The sequence below is a fragment of the Anarhichas minor genome, unplaced genomic scaffold, assembly GCF_050575085.1.
Source record: "Anarhichas minor isolate MPS153535 unplaced genomic scaffold, ASM5057508v1 ptg000032l, whole genome shotgun sequence".
NCBI classification, from domain to species: Eukaryota; Metazoa; Chordata; class Actinopteri; order Perciformes; family Anarhichadidae; genus Anarhichas; species Anarhichas minor.
In genome coordinates, this window is record NW_027466478.1 from 3,086,444 (window position 1) to 3,107,500 (window position 21,057).

General features: G+C 40.2%; 1 protein-coding gene across 1 annotated transcript in view; it reads right to left on the bottom strand.

Moving 5' to 3' along the window:
* Positions 1 to 21,057, bottom strand: part of grik2 (glutamate receptor, ionotropic, kainate 2) — a 291,149-nt gene that overhangs the window by 15,925 nt on the left and 254,167 nt on the right. Inside the window, exon 15 of the mRNA XM_076105397.1 lies at positions 3,906 to 4,156. Within this exon, the coding sequence (XP_075961512.1) occupies positions 3,906 to 4,156 (251 nt within the window). The remainder of the gene's footprint in view (positions 1 to 3,905; positions 4,157 to 21,057) is intronic.

The window sequence follows — 21,057 nt, forward strand, 5'->3', positions numbered from 1 at the left end:
ATGAATCGAGAAGGACTTCTTATTGGAACTGAACTGCACCGATGTAACGTTACTGAACTCTTTGTTAACAAAGAAAGGAGGATGGACTTTGTCTTTAAGTGAACAGCAGCTTTGGTAAGTGAAGTGCTTTTGTTTTACATCTGCAGTAGGCTTACTACTGTGTTCATGTGTCTATGGTGTCGTTTTTATGATACGGTTAATATTGTTCCCTCTGATGTGAATAATATTTGAATGGCCCGTGCTCTTCAGTGTGTGGTGGAATACGTGTTTTAGCAGAGTTGCTGGATTGATTTTGACTAAGTGCATCGTCCGTTAATGACGCAGCATCCCATCATGCACGTATTCATGTATCTGCACTCTGCAGTTATTTGTAGGTGTTGAGCTTCACTTTTACACGTAACAAATAGGGGTGTAACGGTTCACCAAATTATCTATTTGCTTCAATACAATACAGTGGTGGCACGGTTCGGCCGTCTGTTGTCAGAGCAGCGGGTGCTTCGGACATTTGATTCTCTGTTTGGGCTTTTGTTTTCTTTAACAAAGCTAGAACTATGGTCTGGAGGAATGGGGATTGTGTGGTGATTGCTTTAGCCCTGTTTGAATCAGTAGGAACAGCTAAATGGTGCAGGGAGAGTTTTCAGCGTGTGTGCTGCTGTTGTTTTCCTGCTAAGCTAGTTTAGCATAGCCTCCCAGAACACATGAGCATCACCAGAGTACAATGTTGTTCTTCCGTGTTGGCAGCAGACAGCACGTTGTCTGTTATGTTGGGTATGTTGCCAGGTTGATTGCAGTGGCTCCACCGAAAGAACATTATATTTCCCACAATTTAAGCTTCTGCATTTTCCAAATGCACTATTATTCATTCGTTCGTAAGCCTCGTACTGAACGGTTCAATATGTGTATTGTTACACCCCTAGAAACAATTAATAACCGTAGCTGTGGCTCATAATGAGGTTATTAGGAGGTGGCACAACTGTAGTAGGACAGCACTGAAGGCCCAGGTATAAAACACACGGCCCGCCACTGCTTTCTATGGGTAGAATACTGCTGACCATCAGGCAGACACCTAGGTACCAATATCAACTGAGCACAAAATCTCAAACTTTCAGAGTTGACATTTAATAAGTCTCAAATTACCCCCAACAAAGTATTTTTTTAATGTTCATTCTATGCATGTCTATCTTGCTATATTTGTAAGCAATCAAAGAAATTGAAATAAAAAAGCCTTAAACCAAACATAGCTGTCTTAGTTACTCTTCTTGAATAAAATAATACATGTAACGGTATGTAAAATCTGTGCTGTTGTTCATAATCTAAATTGTGGTGGAGGAATATAATGATTCATAAATCCAGTCCACAACATTTAAATCCATGTTTCACACTTGCTCATTGATAAATCTTTGTTTTTCATTACTGATACATCCTTTTCAGATCCTTTGTATCCGCTCAGCTACTCATTATCATCTTTTTAACGTATCTGATTTTTTACTAGCTTTCATATACACAGAGAAGTACTTGCATGAGCAGAAGCAGCGGAATAAAAGCAGCTTTAAATTAATTTGTCTTCCACAAGATGTTTGTGTGTTCATAGTCACTTGCTGTATATTATGTGGTTGTTATAGAATTCTCTCTAAGAGGCAGTATGACTGCCAGTCATGGACACATTTTACAAGTAGACATTACAGTGATAAAGTAACCCTGGTGACCATGGCCTTTACGGTATCATGTATTGTTACTTCACTAGTGCTTTCAACCCATTTATTCACTGTGCTCACATGTGTCAACACCATATGTGTGCGTTCATGCATGTGTGTGTTTACATATTTGAATGTTCTGAGTGTATTCAGTTAATAGAATGACACCACCGAGGTGGCCCGTCCAATACAGGGTCACTGGGCAAAGCTAAAACACTGCACAATCAATAAAGTCTAATGTGGAAGGAAGCTGTTACTGAACTCTTCCAGGATTAGAACTGCATCGCTCCAGACAATGTCATTCATGTTTCTCTGCTCCCATGGGAGCTTATTACTTTAAAGGCAAAACAAGATGACAACAGCAGAGGACTCGGTGGAAGGAGCTCTGCTGTCTCTCCTCACTTAAAGTAGTGGATGATTGTTCATTCAACTACATATGTCAAACCTAATCTGTACAACATTCTGACAGTGTGAGCCGAGTATAACGACTGTGACCCTTGTTTCATTTTGCTGCAGCGTTACACTGGTTCACAACATAATACATAATATGTACAATTTGTGTATATTGGCCATGTGCCTATGTGAAAATTGATAGTTTGATTATTACTGAATTGGAATAAAAGAAAACAAACTGAGTATTAAAATATATTTTCAATTTTGGGCAAAACAGTTTTTAAATTTCAGTATTTGTTTTGAAAAAAATGTTCAAAATGATTAAGTCTACAATTTCTTCTGTTGTGTTCTCTATTGAATAACATAGCTTTCTCCACCTCTCATCATGATAAATCTATATTGTTGGGCATGTTGCCGCTCTGTTCCCTCCACAGTAGTGGGGTTCACCCTTAGCTCTTCCATTAACAAAAGTGATAATACAAATACTATAGGTGTCACATGTTTTTTTTCTCTCTGCTAGTTGTAGCAGCAATCTAAATGGAGTGCTTATGCAATCATTGTACTGGAGCACTGGCTAACTGGCGTCTACAGTGCTGCTACTGCTTATGCGTTAGCATCTATCTAACAGCTGACTGCTGGCTATAAAGTGATTCATTACTGCTATTTTGTCTGCTAATGGAAACACATTAAGTCATACAAAAGGTATACAAAAAGTAAATATATCCTTCATTAAAAAATGCACCACTTGTGACTGAAATGAATACTGCTACAGTTGTAATGCCATGTGTAAAGGACATACTAAGTTATTGACATAATTATTATTTTCACAGGACATACTTACGTTTAATACATTTTTATACAATTACAGCTGCATCAAGCCTAAAGCAGACCTGGGTTAAAATGAGTAAAGCAGTTTAGATATGTTTGGCAGCTGAACAAGTCTGAATCAAGATACATATTTTCTATAAGGAATTAATAACCGGCTCCTGTGAAACCGTGAATTAATGTATTTAGAGTAGCCCGAAGTATTTCTCCAATGATGCAGGCCATTATCAGCAAATAGTCAGTGTCACAATGTTTGCTGGGAGGCTCTGGTCAAACAACACAATCTTGTGTTATGTTGCTGCACTGATCCAGAAAGGCGATGAACTAAATGCCACAGATATGAACAGTGACAGTAGTTAGATTATAAGCAGAATGGAAATGGAGGTGTGCGTTTGTGGATGTGGCTGTTGACGACATGAGTGATGCAGCAGAGCATGTGCCTGTGATCCCACTGTATATTACAGCCAGCCCTCCAAACCTTTTATTAAACTGCTCTTAGTGTTCCCATTCCCCCCCATGAGTGTCAGGAAATATAAAACATTAAAAAACAGTTTAAAAGTTTTAGTAAGTTTTAGATCATGTTCGATTACAAAAGAAAAGAAAAGGTTTCTGGAGTTTTTCTTGAGGTCATTTGAGATGGTGGCTAAAGTCTAGCTTGGATCCATGGTGACAGCAGAATTCCTCACGTTTCTTATCTCGTTGTCGCCATTGGGCCTAAGTGAATAAATGCAAAGAAACCAACCCTTATCTTACTGCATATGATATAGCACTGTCATTATAGTGTGAGTTTCCGCAAATTGGCAAACAAATGATTTCTTTAAATCATATATCAGAACATGTATTTAGCATATATTTTGTTTCATTTTATTAGCTTTTATAGATTGATTTATTTGCAATGAGACTTTCACAGCAAATGTGGTTATAGAAAGTAGAAATTCTGCTATCATTGTTGTAAATAACAAAGCAGAGGTGGAAATCTGAGGTGTTTCTTACCTTTTCAAGTTGTGCATTCTGTTTGGACTTGTAAAGGAACTCTCCCACAGCCACGAACACGGAGAGGACGAGTCCGGCGGCCAAGACGATGAAGATCCCTCCAATGTTCTGCACCCCAAGGGCGCTGGCCTCCTTACTCTCCTCCTCTGGACAGCCGTTTCCTCTCCACCACTTCTCCTTCATCATGTGCAGCTTCCCTTCCTCCTGAAGCTGCAGGATGGCAATAGTGATCTTATCTCGGTACGGAGAGCCTGAAGGACCAAAAGACGTGAGGTCAGCAGGAGAAACCAACACGATTAAATCAGTGTCTTTGTTTTATCCAAGCGCAGATTTATACCCTTATTGAATATTGACTTTGCTGGTCAGCCAAAGTTTGTTCATCTCATTTACTTAAACCTCAGGGAGCTAAACTGCCCGCTCAACCAAACAGGTAATTAGGGCAACAAGTCAATGTGTTGCAGAGAAGATGCTGCTTAGTTGAATAGATAAAATACTGTTTGATTCTCCGTCCTAACTCAGCCTCGTGGCTGGTGAGTTAATTAATTTCTTTCAGTCAATCACTGTTTTACACAAAGTCGGGTTGTAGTGAAAGAGAATATTCATGATATTGTATGTACTCCGATACAGAAATGAACGTTGTTTATTTTATGTAAACTCTTTAAGTTACGGTATTTAGAATACAGGTGCTGAATATATTTAAAGCTTAAATAAGTATTCCTTTTTGACTGACTATGTGTTTTAGTTGTTATCCAGAGACGCCAATCAAAGCTTAGGTCTGTACAGTAGGTGTACACTGATTTAGCATTGAGAATTGTTGCGTCGACACATACAAAATGCCTCAGAATACACCATGCGAAGATACTTTTACTGCAGCCTGTATGATATATTGTGTGTAATGTTTATTTACTTGTTTCTCTGTTGTTGTTGTCTGGGGATGTGTGCCCCTTGTAAGGCAGAATATTTTATCGTTTTACAATACACATGACAATAAACTTTAAATTGTATCTGATAGTATATTATTTCATAAATCAATCTTAATTATTGAGCAGAAGAGACAGGATTTATATATTTCCAGTGTCAGGGCCTTGTTATTCAACTATGTTATGGCGAAATCTCAGAGAAATCTAATGGAAGACGTCCCTTAATTTACAAGACTGCCTCAAATTTAATGAAACACATTTATTTTAATCTTACCTTATTGAAGTATAAGTAATTCATTTTGGTGTTAAAAGACAAAATATCTCATCCAAAGACCAATTATATCAGGCTGTTCTCAAACAAACAGGACTTTCACCCAGGAAGCTGCTGTTCGTCACTGACTTCATATTAACAGACTTCTTAGAGCTGGCAAATACTATGTATACTATGTAAATAAGTGGTATTTCACGTCATATGTCCCATATTTGCCAGCAGATTTTGTAAGAGTTTGATTATGTTCCTTCAAAATTTTAATGCCATGTTCACACTAAACGTGGCGCAAATTTTTCGCGTGACTAGATTACATACAAAGTCAATGCACAGACCCAAATAGATGCGAGTAAACGCGAATGGCGCAACGTGAATAACGTGAGACTGCGAAATCTGTGTCGCAAAAGCCTATCAGCATTGAGATGCTCCTCCTGTCATCACTGACGTCCTGCTGTTGTTGAATGAGGACACATATATACTGTAGCCATCTGTGTTCACCCAGAGCTCTACGATTCCTCATATTAGTAGAGACCTGACGAAACTATGTGTATAAATGTGTGTGTATAAACATATGTTACAAATAATGAAAATGACATGATTTTGAGTGTTGATGGAGCTGCTACAATGTTAGCATAGCATAGCACCGATCGATCAGAGCTTCATTGAGAAAACAAGTATTTTAAAAGTTATTTATCTTGTCGTCTTGCGGAGAGAACTAACTAAAGATGAATTCAGACTTTTTACAAATCTGCATCATTATGTAGTTATTTCGGAGTCCCTTTTGTCCGTTTATTGCAGTTAAATCCCAGCAAAATCAGTTTGTTTTGTGTTCATACAGCTGTAGTAAACAGCCGACGTGTGGCTTGCTAGACACAGTGAATACAGCTCCATGAAATACACGGAGCTCCTCCGGATGATGTTATGAACCAGACAAGACGGCGTTTAGTTTCTTGGATATGTGGGACTTCCATAACAAGTACTAAGCTAGTCTAGCGCAAATGAGGCAAATAACCACAAATGGTCCCGCGAGTAACGCGGTGCAAAATTTTGCTTTGCGTTTGGTGTAAACGCATCTTAAAACGGGGACGCTCGAGCTTAACAGGTTTTAAGATGCGTACAGAGTTTAGCGTACAGAGTGTCCAACAATGCACTTATCACAAACGAATATAATGATGTTGTACATCAGATTAAACAGCAGAACCTGGGCTACAATAATATGTAAGCCGTTTTTACATGCTCCAAACACAACTCAAACAACCAACTAAAAGAATGACCAAAATATCATATCATTTCGCAAGGAGTGAGCACACCCAGCACATTTCAGGATCTACCGATCAAAGCTACATGCTAACAAACCGAGACGACAGATAGTAAACAAATTCCACACAGATTCCATACATATCCTCAATATCTCTCTCCGTCAAACCATCACCGAGATATCAGCCAACGAACACCAGCAACACAAATCGCTTTATGATCAGCAAATGCTCCTCACCTTTGACATTTTCACGAAAACAAACCATTATTCTCGGTATTTTCACACAGATATCTGATCCTGCGTGTCACTGAACTCATTCCGTGGCTTCAGGGGGTCTAATCTAAGCAGGGGGTAGGATTTCACTTTCAGCGCATCGGATTTTAAGCTTCACGATAGACGGCGCCTTGTTGATTCTGACTGGCTAACAGTGCTGTCAATCTTTTCCACGTGGGTATAGCTCAAATCTATTGGCTCTAACGCCAATCTAACCAATAGTTTGATACATGAGAAAATTAAAATGGAACAGATGGTTCCAAAATGACCATTTTGGTGACCTCGCCTGACCTCTCTGTACTAAAACCTCTCTAATTTTGTTCTGTTTCACTTTATCAAAGTCAAGAGTCAAGACACTGTTCACATATTGTGCTATGATTTGGGAGACCTGCAGCTGCATCATTCCAAAGAAATAATAATCCTGTAAGGGCTTCTTTTTTTTTTTGACAAACCTGAACATTTTTCATCTGTGCTGTGTGCCATCTTCATTTCCTCTTAACCAGTAACATATACGCTTATATTTACACATCTGAACAAATCTCACAAGTGTTCCCTTTATTATAACATCAACATTGTTAAAATAGACCTTATGGTTGCAGAGATAGACTCTTTTTAGTATGGGTATGCAATTTTCGAGCGGAGGCCTAAAAATCGGTTCGTTTTTGAAAGGTTTTAAGTAGACACTTATATTGACAGTATGTCTCTTATGTGTGCATATATTTTATCATTTTATCATGAGTCATGTTTTCATTCTTATTTTTCTCCGAGAATAACTCAGTGTGTGAGGTGTGCTTTATTTGTCTCGTGCTGTTGTTTTAAAGCCTCCTCCGTCCAACAAATAGCCTCCTCTGCTGTGTATCGGTGTGTTTCTATCAAAACCTCAATATAATTCAGTGAGCATCCACTAAATTCCAGTATTTTTCATAGTACATGTTTAACATTGTAAAATATTAATGTTAATGTATAGCATTACCATTTCATTGTCCCCACAGGGCCAACAACACTAAATTAATAAACCTAAAACACATCTATGGGGCTCATATCTGCACTCACTCTACCTCTATAGCTGTCTAATTAAATCCAGTTGCCATGGTTAATCTGTGCTAATGTTTTCACTGTGAGCTGTTACCTTGGTTTAATAAGTTAACGTCCCCAAAGAGAGCCTTGAACCCCCCCCCACCACACTCCCCTTCATCAGGTAAAGCACTTCAGCGCCTTCCCCTGCTCTGCTGATCAAAACCAGTCAAATGTCAAGATCCCTGATTAAACCTGAAGGGTGAAGCCTTGTTATAAACAAAAAGAAAAAGACTCCGAGAAAAAACCTCCCTGCGGCACAGAGCCAACACACTGCAAACAGGGTGTTCATGCAGCTTGAATTATTTAAAATACTAATAACACCTATTATTGTAAACACTTTGGATGAACTCTCTCTGGAGCTCAGTGGGGGAAACAAGTCGAGATCAGAAAAACACTATCAATTGGTTAGCTCCAGTGGTAGTGATCTCCATGATTAGTAGTTAGTATGCAGAGCCAGTTTATTATGCAGTGGACCCAAAAGACCATAAACAGTGACAATGATCAGCCGTGCTCCCCCACTGAAGTGGAACTCTGAGCTGCGGTCCTCAATGGCGTGGTTGCAGTCACAAGGCTGTGTTCGCACTCTTTAACATCTCTCCTCGCCTTCATCTCTGCCCAAGGGTTTCTGCTATCTGACTATATGCCGGCCAGCATGCTTCAAAAGCATCTATCACCATCGTGATGGCGAATGTGAATTATGGCTGGGCGTTATGACCAAAAATACATATCACGGTATTTTGTAAGATTCTGGCGGTTTCACGGTATATCACGATATTTTTTTTCTCGCGTTAAAACATTAATTAATTAACGGCGAAAAGAACCGGCCGGCCAACCGGCCAGCAAGCGGTGAACAGCTGTTTGTGTGGCGTGTCTTCCATTCCGTCACTTCCTGTTTCCTTCACATACATTCCCCTGGGTCCTAAGTCCCTCCATGTACAGCTTCTTATCACCCTGTATATACCAACGTACATTTATAACAAATACCACACATATTACGGTAATCAGCGTTGCATGTGTCTGACCAAAATACCAAAAATAGAAAAAAAGAAATGATTCATTTAAATTATTATTTTTGAGTTTTTAAAGTGTTTTGTTTGTAATATGTATAATAAGCATCATTTAGTTATCGCTACTGAGAATTTAACAAACATAAAAACATGACGTAGATAGGTTTGCAGTTTTCAAGGTGTATATTTCAAATTGCATCTCTTACACACATGAAGATAAAGTTGTGAACACCGGCTGAATATCTATGATCAGAATCATTATAACTGTGTTATAACTGCTGCTGTGTAAAGGGAATACTGCTGCTAACAAGAACCTTATTTGTTTAAAGTGTTTGCAAACCAAATGTTATTGACCTTTTGTTCATATAGCAGTACTTTTGAATTCATTATTGAACTTTGCGCATAACAATGCGATTAATCACGAAAAAATCATGCGATTAAAATTTGAATCGTTGCCCAGCACTAACTATTTAATATGTATGGATTTTGTTCCTTGATGTTTAAGTGGTTTTGCAGCACTTTATGGGCCAAGTGTGCTTACGCCAACTCCTCTGTCTAGTGGCTCTCACTGTACACAGTTCAAAGACCAATGATACGCAACTACTTTAGTAGGTAACCACTACTACGTATCAACCGTACATGTTTTAACCCAGCCTAAACTATGTAATTCTGTTGCCTGAACACAACCAAGTCATTTCTCAACGTTAACCATGTGTTTTAAAACTGCAACTTTCACACAATGTTAGATATATAAATAGAACGGTCATATACTGCATGTCCTTTTGAGAGTCTTTGGATTTCTGTCTCTTAGGTATGAGTATGTGTCGACTAAATGTATATTCTTTTTGTCAAAATGTAAATTGCTTTGTGATGTACTATACAGTATGTGTATAGAGTTGGGTGGGGTGTGTTCTTATCCAGTAACTGACCGAGAGAGAGTTAGGCCTTAAAATGTTATACTTTTTCTTATGAAATACATTTTAAGCTGATCACAGTGTTGCAAGGCTTTGCAAATAAAAATCACAGTTTTTACAAACAAATACAAATGTAGGTTTTCAAATGAAATATTCATGTGCGTTTCTTTTGCTCATACTCTGATTTCACTGTGAGGTCCTTGATGGAAATTCCTTTAATTTCAATGTTCAAACTGATTAGTCATCATAAGATGGAAAAAAGAAACTTAGTTAATGCATGAATGTAAATACGATGCTGCACGCATTGCAGTGATAATGACAAAGTGTACTGTAAAGTGACAATCAATCAAATGTAGTGAGTCTGGTTGGCTGATACATGGAGAAATGTGCTGTTATCCATGACAGTGGCAAACATAATATGTTAATTTGTGAGCTTCATGTGTGTGCCCATAAAAGAGGGGCTTAATTCTCCAATTCAGAGAGGAGTGTAGAGCGGAGTGACAGGCCATGCTGAATCCAGAAGAAGACGCATAGATGTAATCTATGAATAAATATAAATATGTGTAAGTATTTGAAATTATTCTATTCTGGGGATTTTGATAAAGTGGAAAGTATTATAAATTATGTTATGAATTTATGAAACCTTGTTTAACATTAGTATTGTTCGATACATGTTCTGCAAAACACCAAATATTCAGTAGAGAAGCAAGAAGTCAACGAGTGATGAAAGAACCAAACATGCAACTCCTCAATGCCGAGGAGGAATTGTGGGTAACCGTGAACTCATATCCAATAACAAATATTCATGAACATACTTTATCGCATTTGTACAATTATTGTAAAGAAAGGAGTCAAATATTTAGACTAAGACGTGTATTTATTTTCATTATTATTAGTAGTAACCATTTTTCTATTATTACTCTGCTATTATGATGTTCATTCTGTACACATGACGTTCTATTACTCTGCTAGCCATCCTGGGAGAGGGATGCCTCCTCTCTTCTTTTCCCCCCATTTGGGCTTTTTCTGGTGGAGGGTTACTTTTTGTTTTCCGATGAGAGGGTCCAAGGACAGAGGATGTCGTATGTTTTACGACGTTTGTGCAACATTTGAAATTTGTTATTTATGGTATTGAGCTACACAAATAAAATGAATTGAAAAATTTAATCTATTCTAATGAAACAAAGGGCGAAAGGTTGAATATCCTGTAAATCATTTGATTCAGTTGACGAATTATTTACTCAAATCTAGATTTCTAAGAATTCCTGCTTTAAAAACATTTAAAAACAAATTGGCAGTCTTTTCTACAATTTCAATTTAACAGAAATTCTTAATTTAAGTTATTTGCTCTTCAGTTTATTACTTGTGGCAGTTATGTCTAAAAAGCCCTGTGCGCGCAGTGCGCACGTATTCATAAAAAGTCAGAGGTGCCCGACCAAGCGCCATGGCAGATCCTACTGCTTTGCACAAAATTCATAATGATGTCATCTTTGGTTCACACATCGTCACGCTGGGGACTCAGCGTGTACGTACGTAGCTTTAGGCTCTTGATTTGAGGTTGTTCATCAGTCTAAACCTAATAGTAAGTACGGTACATAAGCTGTTCTTGAGTTGGGACAATTCTCGTCAACTGTCCGATTTCTATTCAAATGAGTAAAATTACTTTATTACACAGTACTGACACTGTTCATAACAATTCTGAAAAGAGCCTGGTGGGTATTGTGGTACCTTTATTTTAGGAGATAATCAATGGAACTCATGCAAGAACACTCTTCTTTTAATCATACGATGGGCTTATACACTCCTAACTTCAGATAACTGTGTAAATGACAAGCGTAAAGAAGATAAATGCCACCTATACCTACGGGAGCGCCTTCATGACAATTGTAAATTGTCATAATTAAAGTCTTACTTTCAGAGATCCATCAAGGAAAGTCTATAATTTTCACCAGCAGAATTAAGGGACCCGCTAAAGCCAATGAATGGAAGAAAAATAATTCTGGTGTTAATACTGTCACTGAAATAAAGAAGAAATGGTTCCCTATGAAACAAAGTCTCGCCACAGCGTGGCCATGATGACTGCAACGGGAGAGGTGAAACACTTTATGATGTTCACATTGGTAGTGTTATACAATAGCATCAATAGCCTATTTAAATGAATGGTGATGTTGTTAGGCTATACCAGGGGTCACCAACCTTTTTGAAACGGAGAGCTACTTCAAGGGCACTGAGTAGTACGAAGGTCTACTTGTTTGATACAAACTTCCTGAATAACAAAGTTGCACAGATCACCTTTTAATAATAATAATAATATATGTGAAGACACTGTCTGATCACATGTTAATTATTCCTCACAATAATTATTAACAATGATTGTGTATTTTGTTCAAAATCACACTTGTTATATTTTTCTACAAATTATCACTTCTAATATTTTTTTAGGAAATCATGAACTCTGTCCCATGTTTATACAAATGATCAGTTATGTAAGATTAATATCCGAGCGACATCCGGCCAATCCAGGTGACAGACTCGCGAGCAGAAGAGCAGTGATAGTAGTGGCGCGCTAGGGGACGTCCCCTCGTGCTCAAAGCATGGTTTTCTCCACAGAGATATTCTGCGTGGAGTGATGTGAAAGCGCTCGCCAAAGTAAAATACGAGTGCTGCTGTTTAATTTGCATGCGCGGAACCTCTACACACACACACACGCGCGTGCGTTTATCTTATTTGCGCTCTCTGATTTTGACTGTGAATTGCCTTCATACTAGTGCTATTTTTAGAACATGCGTTGCAGGCGACTCACGTGATCCCTGCAGGCGACCAGGTGCCTGCGGGCACCGTGTTGGATACCTCTGGGCTATATGAATACATTAAAATGATATCCGCCAATATTTTGAATTGCAATTATTACATAATTATGAAGTGTAATTTGTATCGGTTTTAAAACTCAAAATACACATTCCAATAACAGCAGACTAATTGACGCCTACAACAGGTCTGCACCACTCTTGAATTATGCTCAAAGAAGAGAAAATTCAAAATTCCAGAAAACTGGTGAATGAGGCAAGTCCTTTAAATCAGAGGTCCCCAACCTTTATTGCACCACAGACCGGTTTAATGTTAGACAATATTTTCACGGACCGGCCTTCAAGGTGTGGCGGAAAAACATGACGAAATAAAATGATACGATCGGCATGAAAACAAATATAAAATGCATAAAGAATACAACTCACAATAACGCTGAATCAGTGGGAGCCCTGAGCTTGTTTCTCTGCAACGAGACGGTCCCATCTGGGGGTAATGGTGTCAGGATCCCTGTCAGACCAGACACCTCCCATGGTCACACAGCTGCAGCTACTTCAGCTAATCACCTCCTGCAGGCTGACACACCAGACTCAGGTCCCACTAACGATTCCCCTGGCAACATATAAACTCTGGTCCTACAGTCTGGGGTTGTCAGGTCGTACCGTCTTTCACCCGCTTCAACCCCGTTGCATGTTCTGCCTCGAGCGCCTGCCTCCGGTGTCCGTCGGTCCGGGTATCCTCCGTCCCTCCTTTGTGTTTACGGACTACTCACCGCCGCTCTGCCCTCCGTGGTGTTAACGGACTACACACGCCGTCAAGCTGCCAGCTCTCCGGTGTCGAGCCACGGGACTCACACCGTCGATCTGCCTACTCTCTGGTGTCGGACCACGGGCTCCATACCTTCCTGTCCTCTTTCTTCAGGCTAAATAAAACCTGTTTATATCAACTCCTGTCTCCTGTGGTCTTGCTATTGGGTCCTAACTGTGAACCCCCATGACAAATGGGAGACAAAGACACCCGAAGTGTGTTCCTGACGTCCAGTCTACTCCGTTTTGTTTTGATTGCCGTCACTGCAGAACATCCCGCTTCACAAATAGGATGTGTGAAATGGAAGCAGAGTTTTCAGTGCTTTAGTGGTGATCTCAGGATATTCAGCCTTGATTTTAATCAAACACCAGCAGAGTTGTTGTCTCAAACATACTTTTAAGGCCACCGTCATTTACAATCTCCAGCAGCTGATCTTCCTCTGTCGCCACATATTCTGCAGAGCGGGCTTGGCGCGTCAGAATTACTCCTGATATTTAATCAGACTCCTGATATTGTCTGTTAAATGAAGCTTTCATGTTCTTGGAAGTTGTAGCTCTTCTTCTGTCTCCTTAGTGGCCTTTCCTCTTTGCAAAGAAGCTCTCCAAAAGTTATTCACTCATTTTCTCTAGTTTGTGGGCTTAACTTTTGAGGTAACGTATCACGTGACCGAGACGAGCGTCTTGACATGTCAAGAGCCACAGGCGGATGAAATTGCGAGAGAATCGGGTCATTTTTCAAAATAAAACTTCTTTCAGACTCTGATCATCAATGAAACGGAAATAATATAAGTTATTTATTCTTGCCCGGTACCAAATGACCCACGGACCGGTACCGGTCTGCGGCCCGGTGGTTGGGGACCACTGCTCTAAATCACTCAAACAAACCACTTCAGAACTAATTTGTTCCCACCAGTGGTTCTTGCGCCCAGTGTGTGTCCTGAAGCCTGAGGCCATGTCCACACTACTACGTTTCCATTTGAAAACGCATATCTTTTGCACTACGCCGGAGTTTCAGATCACCGAAAACAAATAAGTTTGGAAACACTACCGAGGACGGATACGTTTGAAAGCTCCGGGGTTACCTTATAGTGTGGACGCTCGTAAACGCATAAGTTTGGAAACGATGACGCCCACACCCGCGTTCGCTACTTGATTGGTTCTTTGCAGTCGCAACGTGTCCTTCCTTGATTCGTCACGCCCCTTTCACATGACCCTTTCCCAGTAGATCACAAACAACAGTCTTGATTACCGATCGACTACCAGGTTAATTTAACATGGACAATTGATTACAGGTGTTGCTGACCTTGTTGTCTTTACTAGCAGCTGTTGTCCAGTTAAAGTCTGCATTTCTGCAAAGGAAGCAGCTGTTATTGGAGCGATTAGCGAGCGGCGTGACAAGCGGCGTTATCAGACCTACGGAGCGGCCGTCTGAAGTCACGGAGAGCAAGACCCGCAGCGTTGTAACTTATTCTGAAAAATGAAACTTCTAAAACTTTCCACGAAATGTGTTTGAGTTTATAGAGGAAGATTTTAGAGGAAGACCTTAAGCACAAGCACAACCTTTCATTATTATAGACTACTATATTACTCTGTCGTATTCTTTTAACTGAGCAACCAATCTACTTCCTGTTTACACCGGCACCCACCCGCAGTGTACGTGAATAGTCATGTGATATTCATTTTCAGGCGTGTTAGTCTGGACTAACACGATTGTAACGACCATCACAACCATGTCTCAGATCGTTTTTGTTTTGAATCGAAAACGTATTAGTGTGGATGTAGCCTTTGAGTCTCTAATTTCTTGATTACATTTAAATAATTTATTCTCAACATTTATTATTTATCTATTTTATCCATTATTTCAGAGGCCATTACACCAAATAACATGAATAAGATCAAATTTGGACCTTTTCATAATATATCCTATACATTTTGATAAGTTGCACGCTACTGGCTCCTTTTTTATTCCAGAACTTTTGTTTTGCAACATATTATTGCTTAGATAACAAAGTGCCAAACAACCCAAAATTTGTGTCTGATTTAATTGAATTTTGTGAATATTTCACCAACTGCCCTGGGACTGTGTTTCATCAGAACCAACTGAGTGTGTCACACATCAGTCTAATGGGCTCATCATCACATCCATTAAGATTTAAGATAAAGGCTCAATCTTCTTCAGATTGTAACTACCATCACAACCATGTCTCATCTTCATTGGGGGGTATTCGTAGGACTCATGGTGTGACTATACCCATTAAAAGTATGTGGTCTAATAGCTACAGACTATTATGTCTTTCCGTTTTTGCTTGTGTTGCATCCTGTATCAAAATCTCTCATCTGTCACATGACATGTCGTCTCCACAAATAGACGTGGTGCACTAAGTTTTGAAATGGTGGTAATTGAAATTAAGGGTACTCCAGATAATTGATGTCTATGCTGAATCCTCAGTCTGTGTGCACTCTGTCTAATATCCTTTCGCTCTCTATCACACACATCCTGGAGTGTGATCGGGTGGTGGTGAAAGCGGCGGGTTGAGGTGGAGTAAGTCGCCGCAGGTCACAGCGTTGATGGAGATCTTCTATCTCACAGAAATGTATTCACGAACCTTCCTGTTTATGAGGCGGAGCTGAACAGCCCGGTGGCTAGCGGCAGAGACGACTGGAAGGACAGCAGCCTGCTGACAAGCAGCGCAGACGCTTCCCCCGAACCCTGTTTGATTAATGCAGCCTAATGAAGCTAAATGAAGATTGATACTCATCAGGGAGAGAGACAAAGAGAAAAGAAGGATGATGAATAATGCAGAGCCTCCTGAGACTTCAGTCAGGGCAGAGGAGGTGACGGTGGCTGCACAAGCTGCCGGCACAAAATTGGAAAATACAACATGTGATGGTAGTGCAGGCAGTGACTGCATTTAATGATTTATTCAAAATACACACATAAACACGTATTGTTTATGTGTAAAAATAAACACATAAACACAGCAAATGATCAGAAGAAAACAACTAATGTTGGTAAGAGGACATTTTAAACACAGTGTCCCCAGCTTTAGGTCCAAGCTTTCTCCACTACATCCGGTACAGTAAAGACTGCCACAAACACAAGCTTAAAGAGAGGAAAAGAAGACAACTAATCTTGGCCTCACACTCTGAGACAGTGGAGGGCAGACATTCCCCTGCCTGGATCCCAGCAGACGGCCATGCTACTGTTGCTAGCACAGATGCGAGACATTGAAATGGCCATGATGAAAGGGGAATATTCTTGTTTCTTAACCGTTTTGTTTTTGTTCAGTATTATTAGGGATGATACCACTTTCCCATTTCCGCACCACAACATGAGGGTATGGATCCACACTCCATTCTCCTCTGATATACATCTGCATTTTCAAAAAATCGAAAAAAATATAATGCAGAAATTATCGAGTGAATAAAAATACATAGGAGGATAGATAGATGCTGATTGACCATCATCACAGTTCTTACATATTTGCATTCTGTTGCATTTGTGTCATTTTGATATTTTGTACACAGACTATTTAACTACTAAGTTTCCGAAGATATCCAAAATAAGTCTTTTTTGGGTAAAATCTGTATATAATGATATACAAGACATGTGGAATATTTCCAATTGCTGAAATGGTTCAGCCAAAGCAAAGTTGGGCCTTGTTCAGTCTGCCAGCTCAAATTCATTTTTTGGCCCGTCCAGGTTGTACCCAGATTTATTTAAAAAATCTGGATTCCCAAAAAAACTATGAACTGTGATTTTGACGAGTCGGATCCGAACAACATATGGAGTTTTTTTTAAATGCGATTCCAATCGGATTTCTGCTGATGCATCTCAGTCTGGACGCTCAAATCACATCTGTGTGAAAGTGTTGAACAGAGGAGACCAACAGAGAGTAGCCCGATGCCAAAATAAAATGCCTGCTGGCACTATTACTTTCACTTTCTGCTGCTTGTACCAACCTCCTCGGTCACTGTTTTTGTCTGGTGCGACAGGAGTTCTGCAGTGGGACTTGACAGCATGATTATTTTGAGGGCGAATGCTTCCTTGTTAGAACACCATGTCACCAGCGTAGCAACATAGTGACTGACCCCTACGTTGTTACCACAGAAACCCATGCAAATAGGATGGTGATGTCTGGTCACACAAATCGGATCACTTGCAAACAACAGTACGTACAATCTGTCTAAAATATCTGATTAAAGAAACAAATCAGATTGGCCTGCAGTCAATGTAGCTATGGAGTCTCTCTGGATTTGAAAATTACACTCAAAACGGTTAATGCTCTGCATTTCCATAATGGTTTTATCCAAAGTGATTTACAATTTGCCCCTAATTGACCCTTTCACACTACTACCAGTTAAGTTACCTTGCACGGCAGTTGGATTCAAATGATAGAACAAGATCACAGGTGAATGAAGGGATCACATATCACATGCAAATTTATCTTGTCAATCTTCAAGTAATGCTTTTGTGTCCTGTATAAGCCAGAGCAAGGACCAATCAGCTTCCTGTGAGGAGCGACAGGCAAATATGGGCGTGGCTTAGGTGTGTGTGAGGCAACGCCCTATGTTACATTACATTTACAGTCATTTTATCCAAAGCAACTTACAATTCAGATTCTATCACACCGTAGGCACAGCTACGGGAGCAATTTTTGGGGTTAAGTGTCTTCTCAAGGACACATCGACATGCGACTAGCGGAGCCAGGATCGAACTGTCGATCCTCTGATTGAAGGACGGCCCTGCTCTCCACTTAGCCACAGTCGCCCTCTATACACCAGGCGACTGTTCGTTCTAAACAACAATGGCGGCTCCCGAAGAGGTGAGTGCGCATACCACTGAAGCATCATTTATATGAGAACTGGGAAGTATTTCTTTATTGAGAGAAGAGCAAAGAACGATAGTGAAGGCTTTTCTCCATGGAGAAGATGTTTTTGCTCTTCTCCTGACTGGCTTAGATAAGAGTTTGATTGACAGATGGTACATCCAATTACCTGCCAAGTATTATTTTAAGGGGCCTGCCCTTTTTCAAACTAGTTTCCGTTGACGGCTTCTCAGATACTTCCATAAACCATGTGGCGGATCAGGTTAGGGGTTCCATGTTTTGCCCAAGGACACAGTAATTAACCATCTCTACCTAGTGAGCCACAGCCTCAGGCACGTAAACTTTCTTTCCAAATATGGGTTCAGGGCTCTTGAAAAAGAGAGCTTTTGTAGATCTAAAAAATCTATATAATTTTCTTCAACAAAACCAAAAAAAGGAAAGTAACTACTTAAGAATAACTAGTGCACTTCTCCTGACACACACAGGGCCCATCGTTGTTCTACAACAGCCCTTCATATATTTAAATATTGTCCTGAGAATCAACATAAGCTGCCAGTAGAGGTTTCGTGCAGTAAACGCACCATTAGAATGAGCTATGACTAACAGCTGGAGGGTGAACTAAGTCTGTCCATTACAGAGCTGAGGGAGCTGCCATGGGGCTGATCGCTGAGTGCTGTGGGCTCTATCACGGCCCAAGTTCTAATGCAGGCCGACACCTACTCTCTGTTCAAGTCAATGAGATATATGCTAAATGGTCCGGCTACATGGGAGTACAGGCTGCATATGGTAAAGGGTATTAAAAGGGTAGGATTAGCAATTTAAATACCTTGTTCTGACTGCATGTGAATGGGCCACCAGGGAGTAATGATGCGAACACCCCTCCTTTCTTCAGTACGGACAATCTGTGTGGTGCACAAGCTGCCACAGGCGAGCACTCACTTCCCCTTCATCCCACTCACCCTCTAAAGCCTCCATTCTTTCTTCCAGTGGCACACACACAATGTGTGTAGAATATGAATAGATGCATAAAGTCATCTAGGCATGCATGCAGACACACAAAAGCAAACAGGTAAATGCACACACACACACACACACACACACACACACAAACTGTAGCGAACCTTCAAAAGGAGCACATCAGTCAAGAAATGCAATCACCCAAAGCAAATATAGCCTACCTCCACTGTTTTCACACACAGCAAAACAGTCACTCAAATGACCTTGTGTGGCTGACCAGCAGAGCATACACAAACAGCAGCAAACGACCTTGCCAACGCTCACAGTCCCAGAGGACATTTCCCTGATTTGTCAGGACGAAACAGCCACTGGATATCATCTATTCTCCACATTTCTGAAGGCGCATGCTGATAATATTTGTTTGTTGCCGATTGTAGAAATTTTCGATAAATGTGACAATTTTAGAGTGTGTATCAAAGCCTGATGATACTTGCTTCTTCCTCTGTACCATAGAGCTCCATTAAAAACACATTTATGAGCCACACTGTTGCACTGGTGACATGTTCCTTCATCACATACACTGTCCTGCTGCCACAAATATGCACTACAGAGCACCAAATGTGGATTAATCCGCTGCTGTAAATAGTCCCCAACAAAAGCACTACTGTCCCCTTCCTAGTCCTGTGAGTTTTCATAGTCTGCTTCCTGTTTTATTTTTGTAAATTCAATTCCTTATGCGTCATGTCTGGTTGTACTTCCTGCCTTTGTGTGTTTTCCCGCCGTTTTGATCGTCTCCCCCGCCCTTATGAGTTTCACCTGTTCCTCGTTATTGCCCTCCTTTCCTTGTGTATCTAGTCTCTGTGCCCCTCTAGTCTTTTGTCAGTTTGTCTTTGTTGCCACATGGAGTTTTGTTTGCGTGTGATCTGCCAGCTGTACCTGCCTGCCTTTTGGGAACCTTTGAGACTTATTGTTTAATTAAAATGATCTTTATTTAATCTGCCTGACTATGACTCTGCATTTGGGTCATCTCTGCTTGTGCGTGCCTCCCTTGGTGCCCCCATGGTCCAAAGAAACGTAGCAAAAGTGTGCTCCAGGGTACCCTTCTAGTGGAGGAAACAAGATGCAGTGCCCCACATGCTAGATCACTTTCTATGCGCTGATGCCCACCTCATGCAGCTTGGTTCACACCTGCCCCTCAGAAAGCCTGAGTTTGCCACTGATCTCAAATGGTTTCAGGGACTCATTTCTTTAGATTATTTCACAGCAATTCTAAAGAAATTCAAGAACATTTGCAAAGACACTTTCACTGCAGGTGTTACAGACTGTATCAGCAATTCTGTATCAAATGAATGCTTTATATTGGTAACAAGATAACTTTAGCATCACCTTGTGTTTCCTATAGTATGTTTCTAATGTGTTCCAAGTGGTTATTAAATAAACCCAAAGCATCCGTCATAAGAATTCTTACATGTAGCCAGTGCTCTCAAGCTTTAGATTCATTAGTGTGCATTCATTGAGACAGCTTGTTGCTCAAAGCCCTGTTTGCAAGAGTCACAAACACTGAAGGAACTACTTTAGTGAATGAACATGATTTAATGGCAGCCTTTTGCATGAGGTCATCATGTGAAGTTGTCTGCCAGTAATAATTCTGCAGGTACTTAACCAGAGTGTTTCTTTTCCCTGCATTCATAACAGGATTATGACAATCTGCTGCTGAGCCCCATAATCAAATGTGGCACCTCCAGACACACACAGTGTAATGTGCCGCCCTCCCTATTCATCCTCTATTCATGTAACACTGTTCCTCTGCCTGCTGGAGATAGCCCCAGGATTTTCCCTGCTAAGTATTCCTCCACATGGGTTACCCTCAGGAATATATCGCACCAGAATACAGTTTACACAGCTTTGAATGTGCAATAGAGTTTTCAACATTTTATAGAAATATTAATGACCTTACAGTCATCATAGACACCGGGGTAGGATCCTATCGGTTTTTTTCTTCTGATCTATTATTACATTATTATAGATTGCAGCATAC